Below are 15,044 nucleotides of genomic sequence, written 5' to 3' on the forward strand. Positions count from 1 at the left end.
TATTACTGTATTTTACTGTATAGTTGTAACTTTTAAGTTTTTTAGAAAAATATGTTGAAAGCATATTGAAATGCCTGCCAATCAGTACATTCAAAACTCCCAAAAAATTTTGATAGCTATTCTGTTATAATACTAAATATAGATATAAATGCTATTTCACCAAATACATAGAAAGTATACAGCTAACATATTCCATTTTTATTTCTCATTAAAATTAAAATATTATATATCACTTAATCTAAGTCCTTTTTAAATCTTAACAGTAGCTTAAGTTTTTAGATCAAATATTCTTTACAATATTTGATCTATAACCTTTTTATTTTTCATAATTAGAAATAATAGAAGTCAAAATGTAATGTAATGTAATAGAATTAATTTATTTAATATATTAAAAATCTGTGTAGAGTGAGATCCGACCTCAGAATAGGCCAAAAATGATTCATTTTCCACCTAAACTTTCAACATATTTGAAATAAATTTGTCACCTCCTCGTTAAAATAACATTGTCGAAAAAAAGGAATCAAATATCGATAGAAACTTATAACTTTCCTCATTAATATAAACATTCAACCCTCGAAAAATGACATTCCTCTGCTGCAAGACAAAAAGTTTATAGTTAAAGTCTGAATTCATCATTTTGTTTTGGTTCCGGAAACAACTTTAACCTCCACACCTGCAAGACCAACTCTACCTCTCACAATGGGGGATCATATGACTAATTTTCCCAGCCCGATGCTATAAAAGTGACTTCTTTACCCCTCCTCAAGGGAGTCTATCGTCTACGGCTGGTCAGAGAGGATTAAGTCTCAGGGTATATTTAACTTTGTGCGTTGATCAGAAGGAAAACGGCATAAACCTACTAACGTTTACATTGAAATATACTAGAGTTATGGAGCATTTAATGTGAACTCTCTCTCCGCGAATTAGGAGCTAGCGAACTAAATTCATTCCTCAAGATGTTAGAGTTTGTAATCATTAATTTTCATTAATCTAATAAATCATTGTTTCCATCATTAAATGGTGTCATTTGCTCGCATATCGCCTATGCCTCATCGACGACCCCTCTCACTTCCTCCACTCAACCTGACCAAAAAGAATCCCGACCCTTCAGGACAGCATTCATAATTTAGCCATCTGGACAAGTGAGCTGGTTTAACGACCTGTAGCTGAAAAGGGAGATCGACCGTTCCAACCTCCCCGGCGGTTCACATAATCATTTGATAATTAGTATAACTGGTTAAAAAAAAATTATTAAAAAAACTGGTTAAAAAAATTAATTGTTATTATTAGTATACTATAAAGACAAAATAGCTTAATATAAGAGATAATAAATATATTACAACTAGCTGCAAGGACCCGCTTCGCTGGGTTTTTATTTGTGGGCAAAAAGTAACGATAGTGAAGATTAAGATAATTACATTATAGCCAATCTTACCCCGTTTTCACAAAATGCAAGAATTAGGTCCCCCATTTCCAGACTAATTAGAGAATTTTTACGTCCAGTCAAACGAACTATTTTCAATTTGATCAATTTTCTGGAACGTTTACAATCATTCTATAATCAAATCAATTAGAATTTAAATTCGAATTCAAAAATTTTTTAAATCGAAATAGAAAATCTTCCACTTTCAACCACTTTCAAGCCCATATCTCCCGCACCCTTATAGCTATTGAGACGCAACCACCATAGTGCACGAATGGAGACTTGGGGCTACTATCACATACAAACACCATTCATGTGCGATGTGTAGTTTTGGCTGAAAAGTGAAATATAGGGATACACGTCCATTTATATATATATATATATATATATATATAGATATAAACATAAATCTTTTAGTACAATAGGATCAATATAACCTTCATATTCATCATGGCCTGACTTCTGAATACCTCAATAAATTAATGCTATTTGCTTGTTAATGAAAATAAAAAAGTCACTTTTATAAAATACACAATTAATATCAGTTGCAGCAAACACAAAATCAAATTTCTAAATTAAAAATAGTTCTAATTGTTTAGTTTATAAGTGAATCAGTAGAAAATCTTTATAATGATAAAAAAAAAAGCATTGCAAAAGTCATTTTCATAAACTTTTGCAGTTTTTGCTTAATTTTTTTAACAGAAATCATTAATTTCAATACCCTTCAAGTTTTTACAATTCTTTCCAATTACTTACAATTTATTCATCTTGATAAAATAATGATAATGCAAATATATTTATTCACTTCAAAATTTTATTTTGCCATTAAAAGAAGATAACATTAGAAAGTGCAAGCATGATTATTTTTATTAATGATTCTGTCATTATATAACAATAAAACATTAAATATTTAAATGTTATTTTCTTAAAAATTTTTTTCTTTTTCTTTAAACTTGTTTCAATGATAGTAAAGTATTAATTGTTTGCCATAATCCTGTTGGTCATTTTTATGGAACTAAATACAGTATATCAACAATGTTGAAATCTAGTTTTTCTAAATTGCTTTTCAGTTTAATTCACATCAATGTGACATAGCAATATGTTGAATATAAGACCAGATATATTTTGTCTGTAAGAAGTCAATTCTGACCTGTTCTATTTTGTTTGGAAATTATATTTTAGTTAGATGTTGCCGCCAACCATTGCCTGCCAGCAATGGCTGGCGGCAACCTAGGACAACATCAAACCCAGAAATAACATCTTGGCATCATTCTTTTAACTTCCTGTAGAAGTCACTTCCTCAGGAAGTTAAAAGAATAATCTTTGGCCCCAAATTGTCATCAAATGTACAATAAAAAATTGTAAATTATTAAAATTAAAGACAAAGTCTGTCCAAAAGGGATCACCATTTATTTCTTGTGTTCCAGACTACACATTCACGGTACACACCTTTATAGGCTACATGCCACCAGAATTTAATTTATTAATTAATTTTGATAAAAAAACTCCCATTAAAAAAACATTAAAAAGCAATTAAGCCTTAATCGAGCCTTATCAAAGGCTCATTAAAATTGCGATAAAATTTTTTCGCGCGGGCAAAAAATTTTGAAAAAATTTGGGGACCTAAAAAACATTCCAAAAATTGAAAAAAAAACAAAATTATNGGGCAATCTGAATTTTTTAAATTTTATAATGTTATATATATATATTATAGTTTGCAGAATTCTAGCTTTCAAGCTTGCTTTCTATCAGGATTTTTTTGTTGGACTCCTGTTGAATATTTTGCAAATTCTTTCCATAGTTTCATTTGAGACTCTTGGATGATCAGCTGTAGCATTTAAAAAACTGACCCTATTTCATCCAATTTAGCAATGTTTTTCTTGCAAGTTGTTCTTGTCAGTATATCTTGTAAAATTTCCACTGAATTAATTCTACAAACTTCATTTCAAATAACCTCTTTTGATTTAGAACTGTAGATGCATATGCATTGCTTGCATTAGTAGATAGTGTTGCCAAAAGATTAAAATTTTACATTTTAGGAATATTTAAGCTGTGTTTTCTAAAAATAAATTAAGAAATAAAATTACAGACAAAATTGTTTCTATCTTTTGTACTCACTGTATAGTTAGTTACTTGCTTAAAACTGTAATCCAAAACAAAGCTCTACAAGTCCAATAATTAAGTTTAATATTAGAATGAAATTCAATTTGCAAATTTTTAGTAAAGTAGAACAGGAAAAAATCTGTTTTGTTTAAAATTAAATCAGATTTACACATTATTTTTTTGTGTTATAAAGTTAAAAAAAAGCTTTCTCTCATATCCGTGTACAAAAGTTTTAACAAAACAAATGTAAATTTTTTTCGTCCAAAGGGACCATCATTTATTTCTTGTGTTCCAGACTACACCTTCATGGTTACAGATCTTCCTTTATAGGCTACATGCCACCAGAATTTTAAAAAGTCCTTTAAAAATCACAAATATATCCAATTAAAATTATAAAAAATTTTTAAAAAGGAACTGGTGATATACAGATGTCTTGCTTTCCATCCATCCTATGGGGTGTTTATTAAAATTAAAGACAAAGTCTGCCTTTTGTGTTTATTAAAATTAAAGGCAAAGTCTGCCTTTTGGGCAGACTTTGTCTTTAACTTTAATAATAATAATCTCCATTGGACGAAAAAATTTACAAAAAATAAAAATTGTAAAATTAATTGTAAGGGCGATGACACAAATTAAAAAGCATGACTACTAGAATGAATGAATTGTTAACAATTAAGTATGTAAATAGAGTCAAGTTGGCATATGCATGTAATATCACCCCAACCACACTATCAGAAGAAAGTGAAATAAAGAATCGAATGAGGTGATTGCTAAGGACCAAATAAGGTGATGCTAAAAATCAAGTGAGACTGAAGAAAAACTTTCAAGTTTCAGTAGCAATGTTGAAGTTTCTTGATGATGGTTAGGCAAATTTGTAAGATTTCATTGTAATTTTTTTATATCTTTTCATATTTTGCTTGTTGGTATTTGTGAAGGTAGTTCTAAAATAGTTATAATTAAATTTGTAAGTCTTCAATTGTCGGAAAAGTTTTGTACATATTCGTTTTTGGATTTTGATAAATTATTTTTATTATACTTTTGCAATTTATCTCTGATGTCATTTCTCGATTGCACATATTCAGGCTTTAACTATACTTTGTTCCTAATATGTGTAGTAATCCTTACTTCAAGTTTTGACTTAATAATACTTCCAGTCATATTTATTGCCCAAACAAAGTTCAGGCCTGGCACTTTTTAATCGTTGTTTTGAAATGCATAGTTAGGATATTCTGGCTTTTGATTTGAGCGAAATAACTTAGATAAGACTTTACAGTCTTAAGAACAGATATATTTTGAAATTTAAAATTTTTCAAATTTCATAACAGTAAGATGGCACATAGATATATAGCTGCAATCAAGCTTCTGCACTAACTCTGTTTTCTGTACTATAGATAATGACAAATGTTTCCTTCCATTTCTTGCCATTTTCTACTATCCGTTTACAGTCCTCAAAGTCACAAAACAATAAAAATTAGTGAGAAACAGCTTCTGCTACTCAATGACATTTTTTATTATTATTAGAGTGCTGAGAAATGATTGATGCAACACACTTACATAGTATAGATTGAGTATATTTCACATTAGGATATGTTTGGTGCTAAACAAAAGCTTCAATGTGCTTATAGCTTCCATGAAAAACTCAATTTTAACAGCTTTTTGATTTTCAGAATTTCAGATCAGAGATAGTGTGTCTTTTATCAATTGATTATATTTAGTAATGACACCTAGTGTTCTTAAGTAATATTATCATATTTGTTGCTAATTTTACATAGTTTCAATATAAAATCTGAGTCTTAACCATTCTTAATTTTTGATCCTTAAGAAAATAAATTAGATTCATAAAAAAAAATATATATATTTTTTTAAGTTAAATTAAACAGTTTATGAAATTTTTAAGCATAAAATAATTTTACAAAGCCATAAGTATACAGTAAAATCTTGATAAATCAAACTGCATTAACTCAAATCAGTCTATAAGTCCTGTGCAAGTCACAGGTTTTCATATAATACAAATAAGTCAAAATTGTTAAATAGGTAATAACTCAAACTTATTTTNCTGGTTGATAATATTAAACAGAGGAAAAAAGTTTTCAATATTGATCTCAATTTATTACAAACAACTACAGTATGAATGTATACAATTTATATTTATCACAAACTGTAAACTTAATAAAACATCACACATTTATATATGCTGTATTTCTTATAAACAATTGTTTTTAACTCAACAATCACAAAATTAAACTACAGAAATTGCAACAAGAATGTTCATCCCCAAAGATATGTTTCAAATAAAGATCTACAGTATATGTATTTTCTAAGAATTCTTGTCATGTCCTTACAGTACGTAAAAGATAAAATTGTATGCTTCGGTTAAAAGTAAGTTTTGAAGAAAAGATCCATTTAGTACTAATTTCCTAAGAATTCTTATCATTTGTCTCCAAGCGTACTCATCACTCTTGATAACAATAGCCAAAGTTTGATTACAATAGGCAGATAATTTTTAACTAGTTTTGTATAGCATTTTGGGACTGACTGATTATAACAACAATAGCAGATTGATAACATTATCCATAATTATAATAACTGGATTCTACTGACTGTGTGTATATATATTTCAGTAACATTTTTACAAACAAAGATTTGTTAGAGCAATTGACACTGTTTTCTAATTTTTGAATGTTACTAAATTTTAGACATAAAATATAACTAACTTTGTAATATATAATACATGTATAAATAAAATATATATTTATTTTATTTACCTTCCCTTAACAGGTAACCAATGTGACACTACTGAATATTCAATATTTACATTGAATTTCCATGGCAATAACAGTTTGACTTCAATTTGATTTTCACCTGTAATTAAAAACATCTTTTAAATAGAAATGAATAAAATATAGATAAATAATTACAAAATATTCTTATTCATTTGTTCATAATGTTTCAATTATTTAATATTAATTAGCAGCAGTTTAATAGTTAGAAAAATAAGCCCAGCTTAATTAGAAATCTGTTGTACAGTGAAATTCCATTAATCTGGAATCTGGTATGCTGACAAACTCAATAAGCTGGCATGTTACGTTCATCATTAGAGGGGGTTATGGTAGATCCAGAGTTAAGATTTTCATGTAAAAGCATCCAAAACATACAGTTCTTAGAAAGGGGTATGACAAATGCCAATATGACACAATACTGTGCTAGGTAAAACCAGTTAACTCATGCATAATTTTTCTAAAAACTTTTCCAAAGATATATGTGCACAGGTTTGGTATGAAAAGCAGATATATTTAGCATACTTGGAATCAATAATTATCATGGAAACAGCTATAGTATATTACTGTTTCATGTGTTTTGATTATTAGAGTACAACTGTATTTATACACAATAAAAGTGTACAAAGCACAAAGTAAGAATACAAGTATCCGTTGCTTAAAACATTAAATTAATTGCAATAATTCTTTTATGTATGCAACAGAAGCTTTAATTAACATGACTTTAACAATTTTAAATACAATTTGCACCAAAATATACAGTACTGAAACTCATATCTCAAAAGTGCATGTGCATTTGTCAACAGGGTATAGCTCCAGTTGATTATGCTTTCAGTAGTGAAAATAAAGACAATGCTCTTACTGTCACCCAAGAATGCTACATAGACATGGTGATCAGACCATTTCTTCAGGATTTGAGAAAGTTCTGTCATGCAAAGGCCTTCACGTGAATATACAATGGTATCAACAGGACAATGCAACCAGCCATATCATTAGAGAATCTCTAGCCATTCTGCAGGAAAACTTTCCATGACAAATCATTTCATGTGGTACTGACTTCTCATATCTGTTCCATTCCTGATCTTACACCATCCAATGCCTGTTTGTGGGAAATGTTAAAAGAGAATGTATTCAACTGTGAAGAGCTGTCAAGAACTATGCCTGCATTATGCAAACAAACTGTTTCCGTTTTCAGAAGACAGCAGCAACCTTTGTTCCGGGATATGTTTGAGAATCCGTGGAACACTGTCTACAACAAGGCGGTGCACGCTTTGAACACTTACATATCATATATCATGGTAAATCAACACATTAATTGTGTGTATGTTAGTTTCTTTCAGGAGAAATAAACTCATAGATGACAAGGTAATATTGTTTGTTTTTTCATTTCAATTCTGTATATTTTGGTACATACTGTATTATAATTAGCATCAACGCTTCAATTTATCTCATAGTTTATCTTTTAGTCAGATTCATCTATAAATGTTTACTATTAGCATAACTTTTATTATAAAAACTGTGAATTATGAAAAATAAATTTAACTTCTTATAAAAATTATATGAACTGTAATTAATTTTTAAACATATAAAAGTAACCAGAAAATATTTCATTCATTTATCTGAAAGAATAATAATTTAAAAATTTTAATCACAAATAATGTACTCACGCTTATTTATATTTATACTCTTAATGACATAACCTTCTCTCAATCTACATGACAAAATGCTTGAGAGAGAAGTTGGCAAAGTACCTTCCATTTGTTTCTTTTTAATATACGATTGTACATCACTGTTATAAAAATTCTTATTTCTGTAATATAAAAAAACTTTTTAATTATTATTGAAAACATTGAAATTATAGAAAAATTCAAAAGTTTTAATTCACTTGGTTATTTAAAAAATTAGTACTTGGTACTGAATTAGTAATAAATTTTTAAAAAACATTTTTTAAAAATTTATTACTAATTCAGTGCTTCTTGATTGTCCAATATGAATAAATCTAAAAATACAGTAGAATACTGCTTATTATAATCACAGATATTGTTATCAGTCATTTTAACCATAGATTGGACCTATCAAAAGTGCCTGAAGAACCAACAGACAATTCTGATAGGTCCTCAAAACAGATGCTTGTAACTCTCGACTAGGGGATGCAAGTAGGTCTCCTGTTGGTCACACTTCCTCCTAAATTTTTCTAATATAGCTATATAAGCGTTATTATCTAAAAGCCTGATATTTTTGTAATAAGACAAACGATTGCTGGATTTTTGGGCAACTTCACCACTACTATTAATAATTAAATACATAATTTGGTACTAGAGGTAGGCATTAGGTACTATCTCTTATTAAATTTAATAATTATAATTAAATTAATATATTTTAATAATTTAGAATATTCTGGAAGAAAAAAAATCTGCCTGGAGCAAAACTTGAACCCACAACTGCTACTTACTGTGTGGATGCATTGCCAGTTATGCTACCCAGACTTCTGTCTAATCCTCACTTTATTAACTGTAGCAGTAAAGTAGACAAAATTCTGGCAATCATTTGGCAATTAAAGTATATCTAACCCCAATGGTAACCCCAATGGCAGTGCTTCCAACTATTCATGCTCCTGATGAACTCCTCCCGGTGGGGAGCGGCTGGCAGGTCACCGAGTGTTTAACGTCACTAGTTATTGATTCACAGTAATTCTTAAACAAAATAAAAAAAAAAAAAAGGAAACATCTACTAAAAATATAGTTAATCTAACCTAACCAAAGCACTGCCATTGGGGTTACCTAGGTACACTTTAACCCATTTGGTTTATTCTAATACTGTATAGCAAAACTGAAAAAATGAGAAGGGATGGTGATGCATATGTTTTAAAATGGTGAATTGTCCTGGGTGTAGGTGTATATGTTGTCATCACCTTTTTCAATGGAAATGCAAATCACCATTGGTGAAAAGTGACTTTTGGTAAATGGTGGAAATCTGATAGGAGTTTGTGAACTTCAAAATAATAGAGTTTAAGTACTGAATCTCAAGTATTACCTAAAAATGTTCTTTTTAGATAAGATGCTTTTTGATTAATCTACACAACATAAAATTATAATTAGCAGGTTCAGTACGTTCTATGTTAACAAAGCATTATACTTATCAATAGTTTTTTTTATCAAGCAGCATTCAAAATGAGTAGAACTAGCCTGTATTACCACTTCCAGGTCGTGGGATCTCCTGGCAGGATCTTTGTTCATCCAAATTATCATTAATGTTACCAAAATTAGCAGAAAGACATATGCAGAGAGCTTCACTTATTATGATCAGAATTCAGTTATACTTATCAATATCTTCAGATAAATAGGTAGAAACCAACACTTTACAAAGAAGGAGCATGTAAGTAGATCATATCAGGTCATAGGTGAGGGTCCACATTTCATTCCTCAAAAGGACTACTCATTAACTTCCTCTGTGGACTCAATATGAATTCATGAAAAGGATTAACAAAGGAAAAGAAAATCTTTGTGTAGGGATAGAAGATACAAAAAGACTTCTATTTTGACTCACACTTGGAGTTGAAGAGATGATTATTTGTTTACTTCTGTAACAACTATTTTTTAAGTTTGATTTTTGAATAATAACCTTTGGCTATATACAAATATAGTTTTAGTTTTTATATTATTTTTAATAAATTTTTATCTGTATATATATTAATTAAAAGCACAATGTTCTGTCACCGCCACATGGAAATAATGTAAATTTAAAAATTAATTTACTTTTCAATTTGAAAATTTCAAAACAACTTTTAAACAGTTTTTAAAAAGTTTCAATTTTCAAGTGAGTTGATTTTAATTAGTTTTGATTTTATTTTCAATTTTGCTTTCAGTTTTGGTGTAAAAGTCAGAGTTTTAATTATGACTTTATTTTTTAATTTAATTATTATTTGTACGTTTAATTTATTTATCATTGATTTAGTTTTAGTTTTTTACAATTATTTTTAATAATTATGTACATAATTTTGCCTGTATTTTTTGAACCCTTAATTACAATTTTTTAATTACTTTCAACTCTTAATTCTGTGACATAAATATAGAAATTATTTTAGTGTTGTTTTGCATAAAAGAAAATCAAATTTAAATTTTACTTCTTTTTTAGTAATTTCATTAATTTTTGTTTAAACAATTTTTTAAACAGCAAATTTGTTTGAAAATAAATAAATTTGTTTGAAAATTTTTAAACAAATTTATAAAAGTTTAATTTTAAGTGAGTTAACATTAATTGAACTATTAGATTACCTAGTTATCTTAAAGGACAATGTCACATGGACCTGATTGAAAGTGAAAACATTCACAAAATTTGCAGAGACCATATTTATCTAATACAAGGGTTAAAAGTATGAAATAATTTAATAATCTTAATCTTTGCTGTTGTTATTTTTTTGCCTGAGTAATACCAGGCTCATCTGCTAGTTACTCATAAATTAATTAAAACAAATAATTTTTTATAAATGACTGAATAATATTAGGCTTAACTCAAAAACTTAGCCTGTGGCTGCCAGCAGGTGTCAAAAAACTCTGCCTTGAACAAATAAATCAAAAAACTGAAGTAGACATAAATGAAAAACTAACATATAACAACTTCATCTGCAAAAATATATATATTTTTTTAAGTTAAATTAAACAGTTTATGAAATTTTTAAGCATAAAATAATTTTACAAAGCCATAAGTATACAGTAAAATCTTGATAAATCAAACTGCATTAACTCAAATCAGTCTATAAGTCCTGTGCAAGTCACAGGTTTTCATATAATACAAATAAGTCAAAATTGTTAAATAGGTAATAACTCAAACTTATTTTCCCCATTTACCTTCTACCCTTTGATAGATCCTTAATCTTCATTTTCTCCTATATTCTACGTAAATACAGATAATTAAGATAAATAAATATTATGACTCCAAGCCAAACACAACACCATACCATTACAACCTTGCATCCTTCAACTAATGCAGTATGTTATCAGCATTCTGACTGAACAAAAGGAGTGCCTTGACAATGTCCTCAAAACACTATAAACTTTAACAATTTTTAATCATTTTATGAATAGATTTTTGTGAAACAGCTTAATAACAGAAAATTTAGAGTCTCAGAAAAATTTGACATAATTGATTATTAAACTCATTAACTTGAAACGCTTTGACTCAGAATCAGGATTTTTCTACCCATTAAATTTTGACTTAACTAGGTTTTAATGTATATTAAATATTAAATTATAATTTTTCTTTATACAGCTTTACAAATTGCATTTATAGATATGTTAGGCTCAAAGAACAAAAACACTCATTGAGTGAAAAAACGCACACAATGCATCATGGTCTCTTTAAATCATCCACAATGTGATATTCATGTTGTGGCACTTGTAAAAACAGTCACAATGCATTGTATCTAACTCAAAAAGACCATAAAGCGATATTTGCATTGTGACTTTTATGATAATCAACCACTACATGTTGCGGTGATTAAGAAAAGCCACAACAAATTCTGAACTTTAGCTGATGCAGTCATGATAGAGGATGATACAATGCTCAGTGGTTTGTAACTTTAAAGTTCTAGCCTCAACAAATTTTTATTTATGATTTTTTATGCTGAACAGCATTACTTCTATGAGTTTTCCTAGAAATTTAATTTTCATACTTAAAAAATTTCAAAGAAATAAAATGTATGGAGAAAAATACACATTTGGTTTTTTTTTTGTTTTGCTTAAAAGTGCTAAATTCAAACTAACCTCAGGAGCTCACAAGTGTTCAGAGTGTCATGAACATGTTCACGTTATCTGCAGAGAAAGCAATGAGAATAAAGGATTTGGTGCAAATGTTATTTGCAAGCTCTGTTTATGAAAGAACATTATCAATGTTGAGAGAGAATGTGCTAAATCCAGCCTAGAGAAACAGGCACATAAAATTATTTCACTATTCAACTCAAAATTTCCTGCAGCTGAAACTGGTTTGAATGTTTTAGTTAGGATGCCAGATGTTGATAGGGGACATGTAGCTCCCAGAAATGTTTTAGCTATTGTTATGAGCATTAATCCATCAAGTCTCTATCAGTTAGGAAACAAGGAAGGTCTTCTTGATCAACTTTATGCTTGAAATAAATTTACAATTTCTGAAAGTAACTTTATTAACATTCAGGATGTACATTAACAATTTCATTAACATTTTGCTCATCATCCATGTTAACTTCTGGAAGTAAGCAAGGGTTTATAATGTGTCACTGTAAAAGATACTAAATTGATAAAAAATGCAAATTTTGCTCAAAGAACATAAAATACAACTCAAAATGTCACAGTAATAGTTCTTGTAAAAATAAATAACTTTGCAACATTCTTGATTCTCATAAAAAAGACTGATTTATTAATAAAAGTTCCTGACAAAGTAATTATTTTTAGTAAATTAGTTGTTTGAAAATGTTGACATCTCGAGCACCACAACAGATTTTCATGAATGATTAAATATTGTTGAAAAGTAACCAAGTTACATTTCTGTATGTGATGAATAATTTTGTTACCTACTTATATATGATTGAAGATAAATAAATCATAATGAAAAAGAAAGTTTTATTTTCTTATCATCAGTTTGTTATTAATTAACATATAGAATTTGTGGTAGCTAGCTTTTAATCATAATAAATCCATTTCACAATAGTTTTTTAACTTTAGCAGCTGATTTTTATGTCATTATATAAAGTGCATCAAGCACCTACTAGTACATGCAGTTTGACCTTTAGCATTTTTAAGCATAACAAAAAAAATATATATATATAACCAAATGTGTATTTTTATTTCTTTTTTAAATTTTATTTCTTTGAAATTTTTTTTAAGAATGAAAATTAAATTTTTAGGAAAACTCATATAAGTAATATTGTTCAACATAAAAAAAACTGTAACTAAAAATGTTTCGAGGCTAGAACCCATATTTTAAAGTTACAAACCGCTGTGCGTCACATCACCCTCTATTGTGGTTGCATTAGCTAGTGTTCAGAACTCATTGTGGCTTTTCTTAATCACTGCAACGCGCAGTGGTCAAATATCATGAAAGCCACAATGCAAATTTCGCTTTGTGATCTTTTTGGGTTAGTCACAATGTATTTGGCTGTTTTTGCCATAACACGAATATTGCATTGTGAATGTTTCTTTTGCTCGATAAGCATTTTCATTCTTTGAGCCTAACAGATATATTAAGAAAATGATTTTTGTTTGTTTACATAAATTTAGAAATATCATTTCATAAATCAAAAAACTTATTAATTACAAAAAAAAATCAATATTAACATGCCTCTAGTTTTAATCTTAAAACATACAACCAAATCAAAAAGTGAATTAATTGAATTATATAATTCTAATTTAGAATTTAATAAATTTATAAAGTACATTCCATTTTCAAAGAATAAAATTCATTAACACCTAATAATGGCTAAAAATAAATTTTATTTAAGTATATTTTATTATATTATTTATTACCTACAATATAAACTTATTTATTTAATTAAAAAAACTTTTTAAACTTACTGTAAAATCCAATCATTATTAAAATTGTTATCCAACAACTCATGATTTGTTTTAAAGGAATGATTCTGAAAACTCCATGAATAAAATGCTTTATGATATATATTCATTTTATATGAATCATCCTAGAAAAATAAAATTTTATTTTTATTAATGTGGATAAATTTCAACAACTAAATAAAAATAAATGATTAAAAAAAGAACATTTCATCAAAGAAAAAAATACACACACAAATACTTATAAAATATTAAAAAATAAAAAATAAAAATCACATTAAAAATACAGTAGAGTGTCGTTTATCCGAATCAATTGGGGACTGGGGTTGTTCAGATAACTTATTTTTTGGATAACCGTTTATGTATGAAAAAATATATTAACCTATCCTGTGTTGAAATTTTTCTCCATTGCATGTCGCTTCACATTGAATTTTTGTCGATGTTAAGCCTAATGTAAACTTTTTAAAATAATAATCGTGGCTATTGTATCGTTAAAAATTTTATTTTTATTTTTTACAAACAAAATAAATATATTAAAAAATATAAAAACAAAAAAAATTATACTTTAGAAGTTAATCTAGTATCAAAAATATTCGATTCAGCACAACACAGTCCTCAGAAAAACACCACACAAAAGTGCCAGTGCTGCCAGCTAAAACACACACATCGAGAAAAATATTGGAGTAGCCCAAGATATAGCTAAAGATTGCAGCGTCAAAGCACTAGCGAAAATTTAAATTTGCCGACTGGAATTCTTTCGGATAACTGATGTTTCGGATAACCGACTTTCAGATAAACGACGCTCTACTGTATCAATCTAGTTTAATAATGCCAGACCAAATTCTTTTCTAAAGATGCTAATGATATAAGATTAAAACAGGATAAGACAAGATATATATATGAACAAAATAAACTTCTCAATAATTTGATTGAATTACTAAGCACAATCATCAAAACCTTTAACATCCAATAACCAACTTTAATGTAAAAGTTGACAAACAGTTTTTATCTTAAACAAGATCTGCATAGAAACATTCAAATTTAGAATGTCATTGTTGACCTGATGTAGATCTTGTTTAAAATTGAAAACATTTGTCAACTTTTACATTAAAATTGGTTAGTGGATGTTAAAGGTTCTGTTGATTGTGCTAAGATATAAATATTCAGAACAATAGTTAAGGTTTATTTTAAATGTTAATGTTTCTA

The 15,044-nt window shown here is 28.1% G+C and overlaps 1 protein-coding gene across 1 annotated transcript in view; it reads right to left on the minus strand.

Moving 5' to 3' along the window:
- Nucleotides 1-15,044, minus strand: part of LOC111624507 (KICSTOR complex protein SZT2-like) — a 317,304-nt gene that overhangs the window by 247,261 nt on the left and 54,999 nt on the right. The window contains exons 8-10 of the mRNA XM_023367362.1: nucleotides 13,845-13,966; nucleotides 7,968-8,110; nucleotides 6,289-6,385 (exon numbers count right to left, since the gene is read on the minus strand). Coding sequence (XP_023223130.1) covers nucleotides 6,289-6,385; nucleotides 7,968-8,110; nucleotides 13,845-13,966 — 362 coding nt within the window. The remainder of the gene's footprint in view (nucleotides 1-6,288; nucleotides 6,386-7,967; nucleotides 8,111-13,844; nucleotides 13,967-15,044) is intronic.

Source organism: Centruroides sculpturatus, unplaced genomic scaffold (assembly GCF_000671375.1).
Source record: "Centruroides sculpturatus isolate CEXI.00-Female unplaced genomic scaffold, Cexi_2.0 scaffold256, whole genome shotgun sequence".
Lineage (NCBI taxonomy): Eukaryota > Metazoa > Arthropoda > Arachnida > Scorpiones > Buthidae > Centruroides > Centruroides sculpturatus.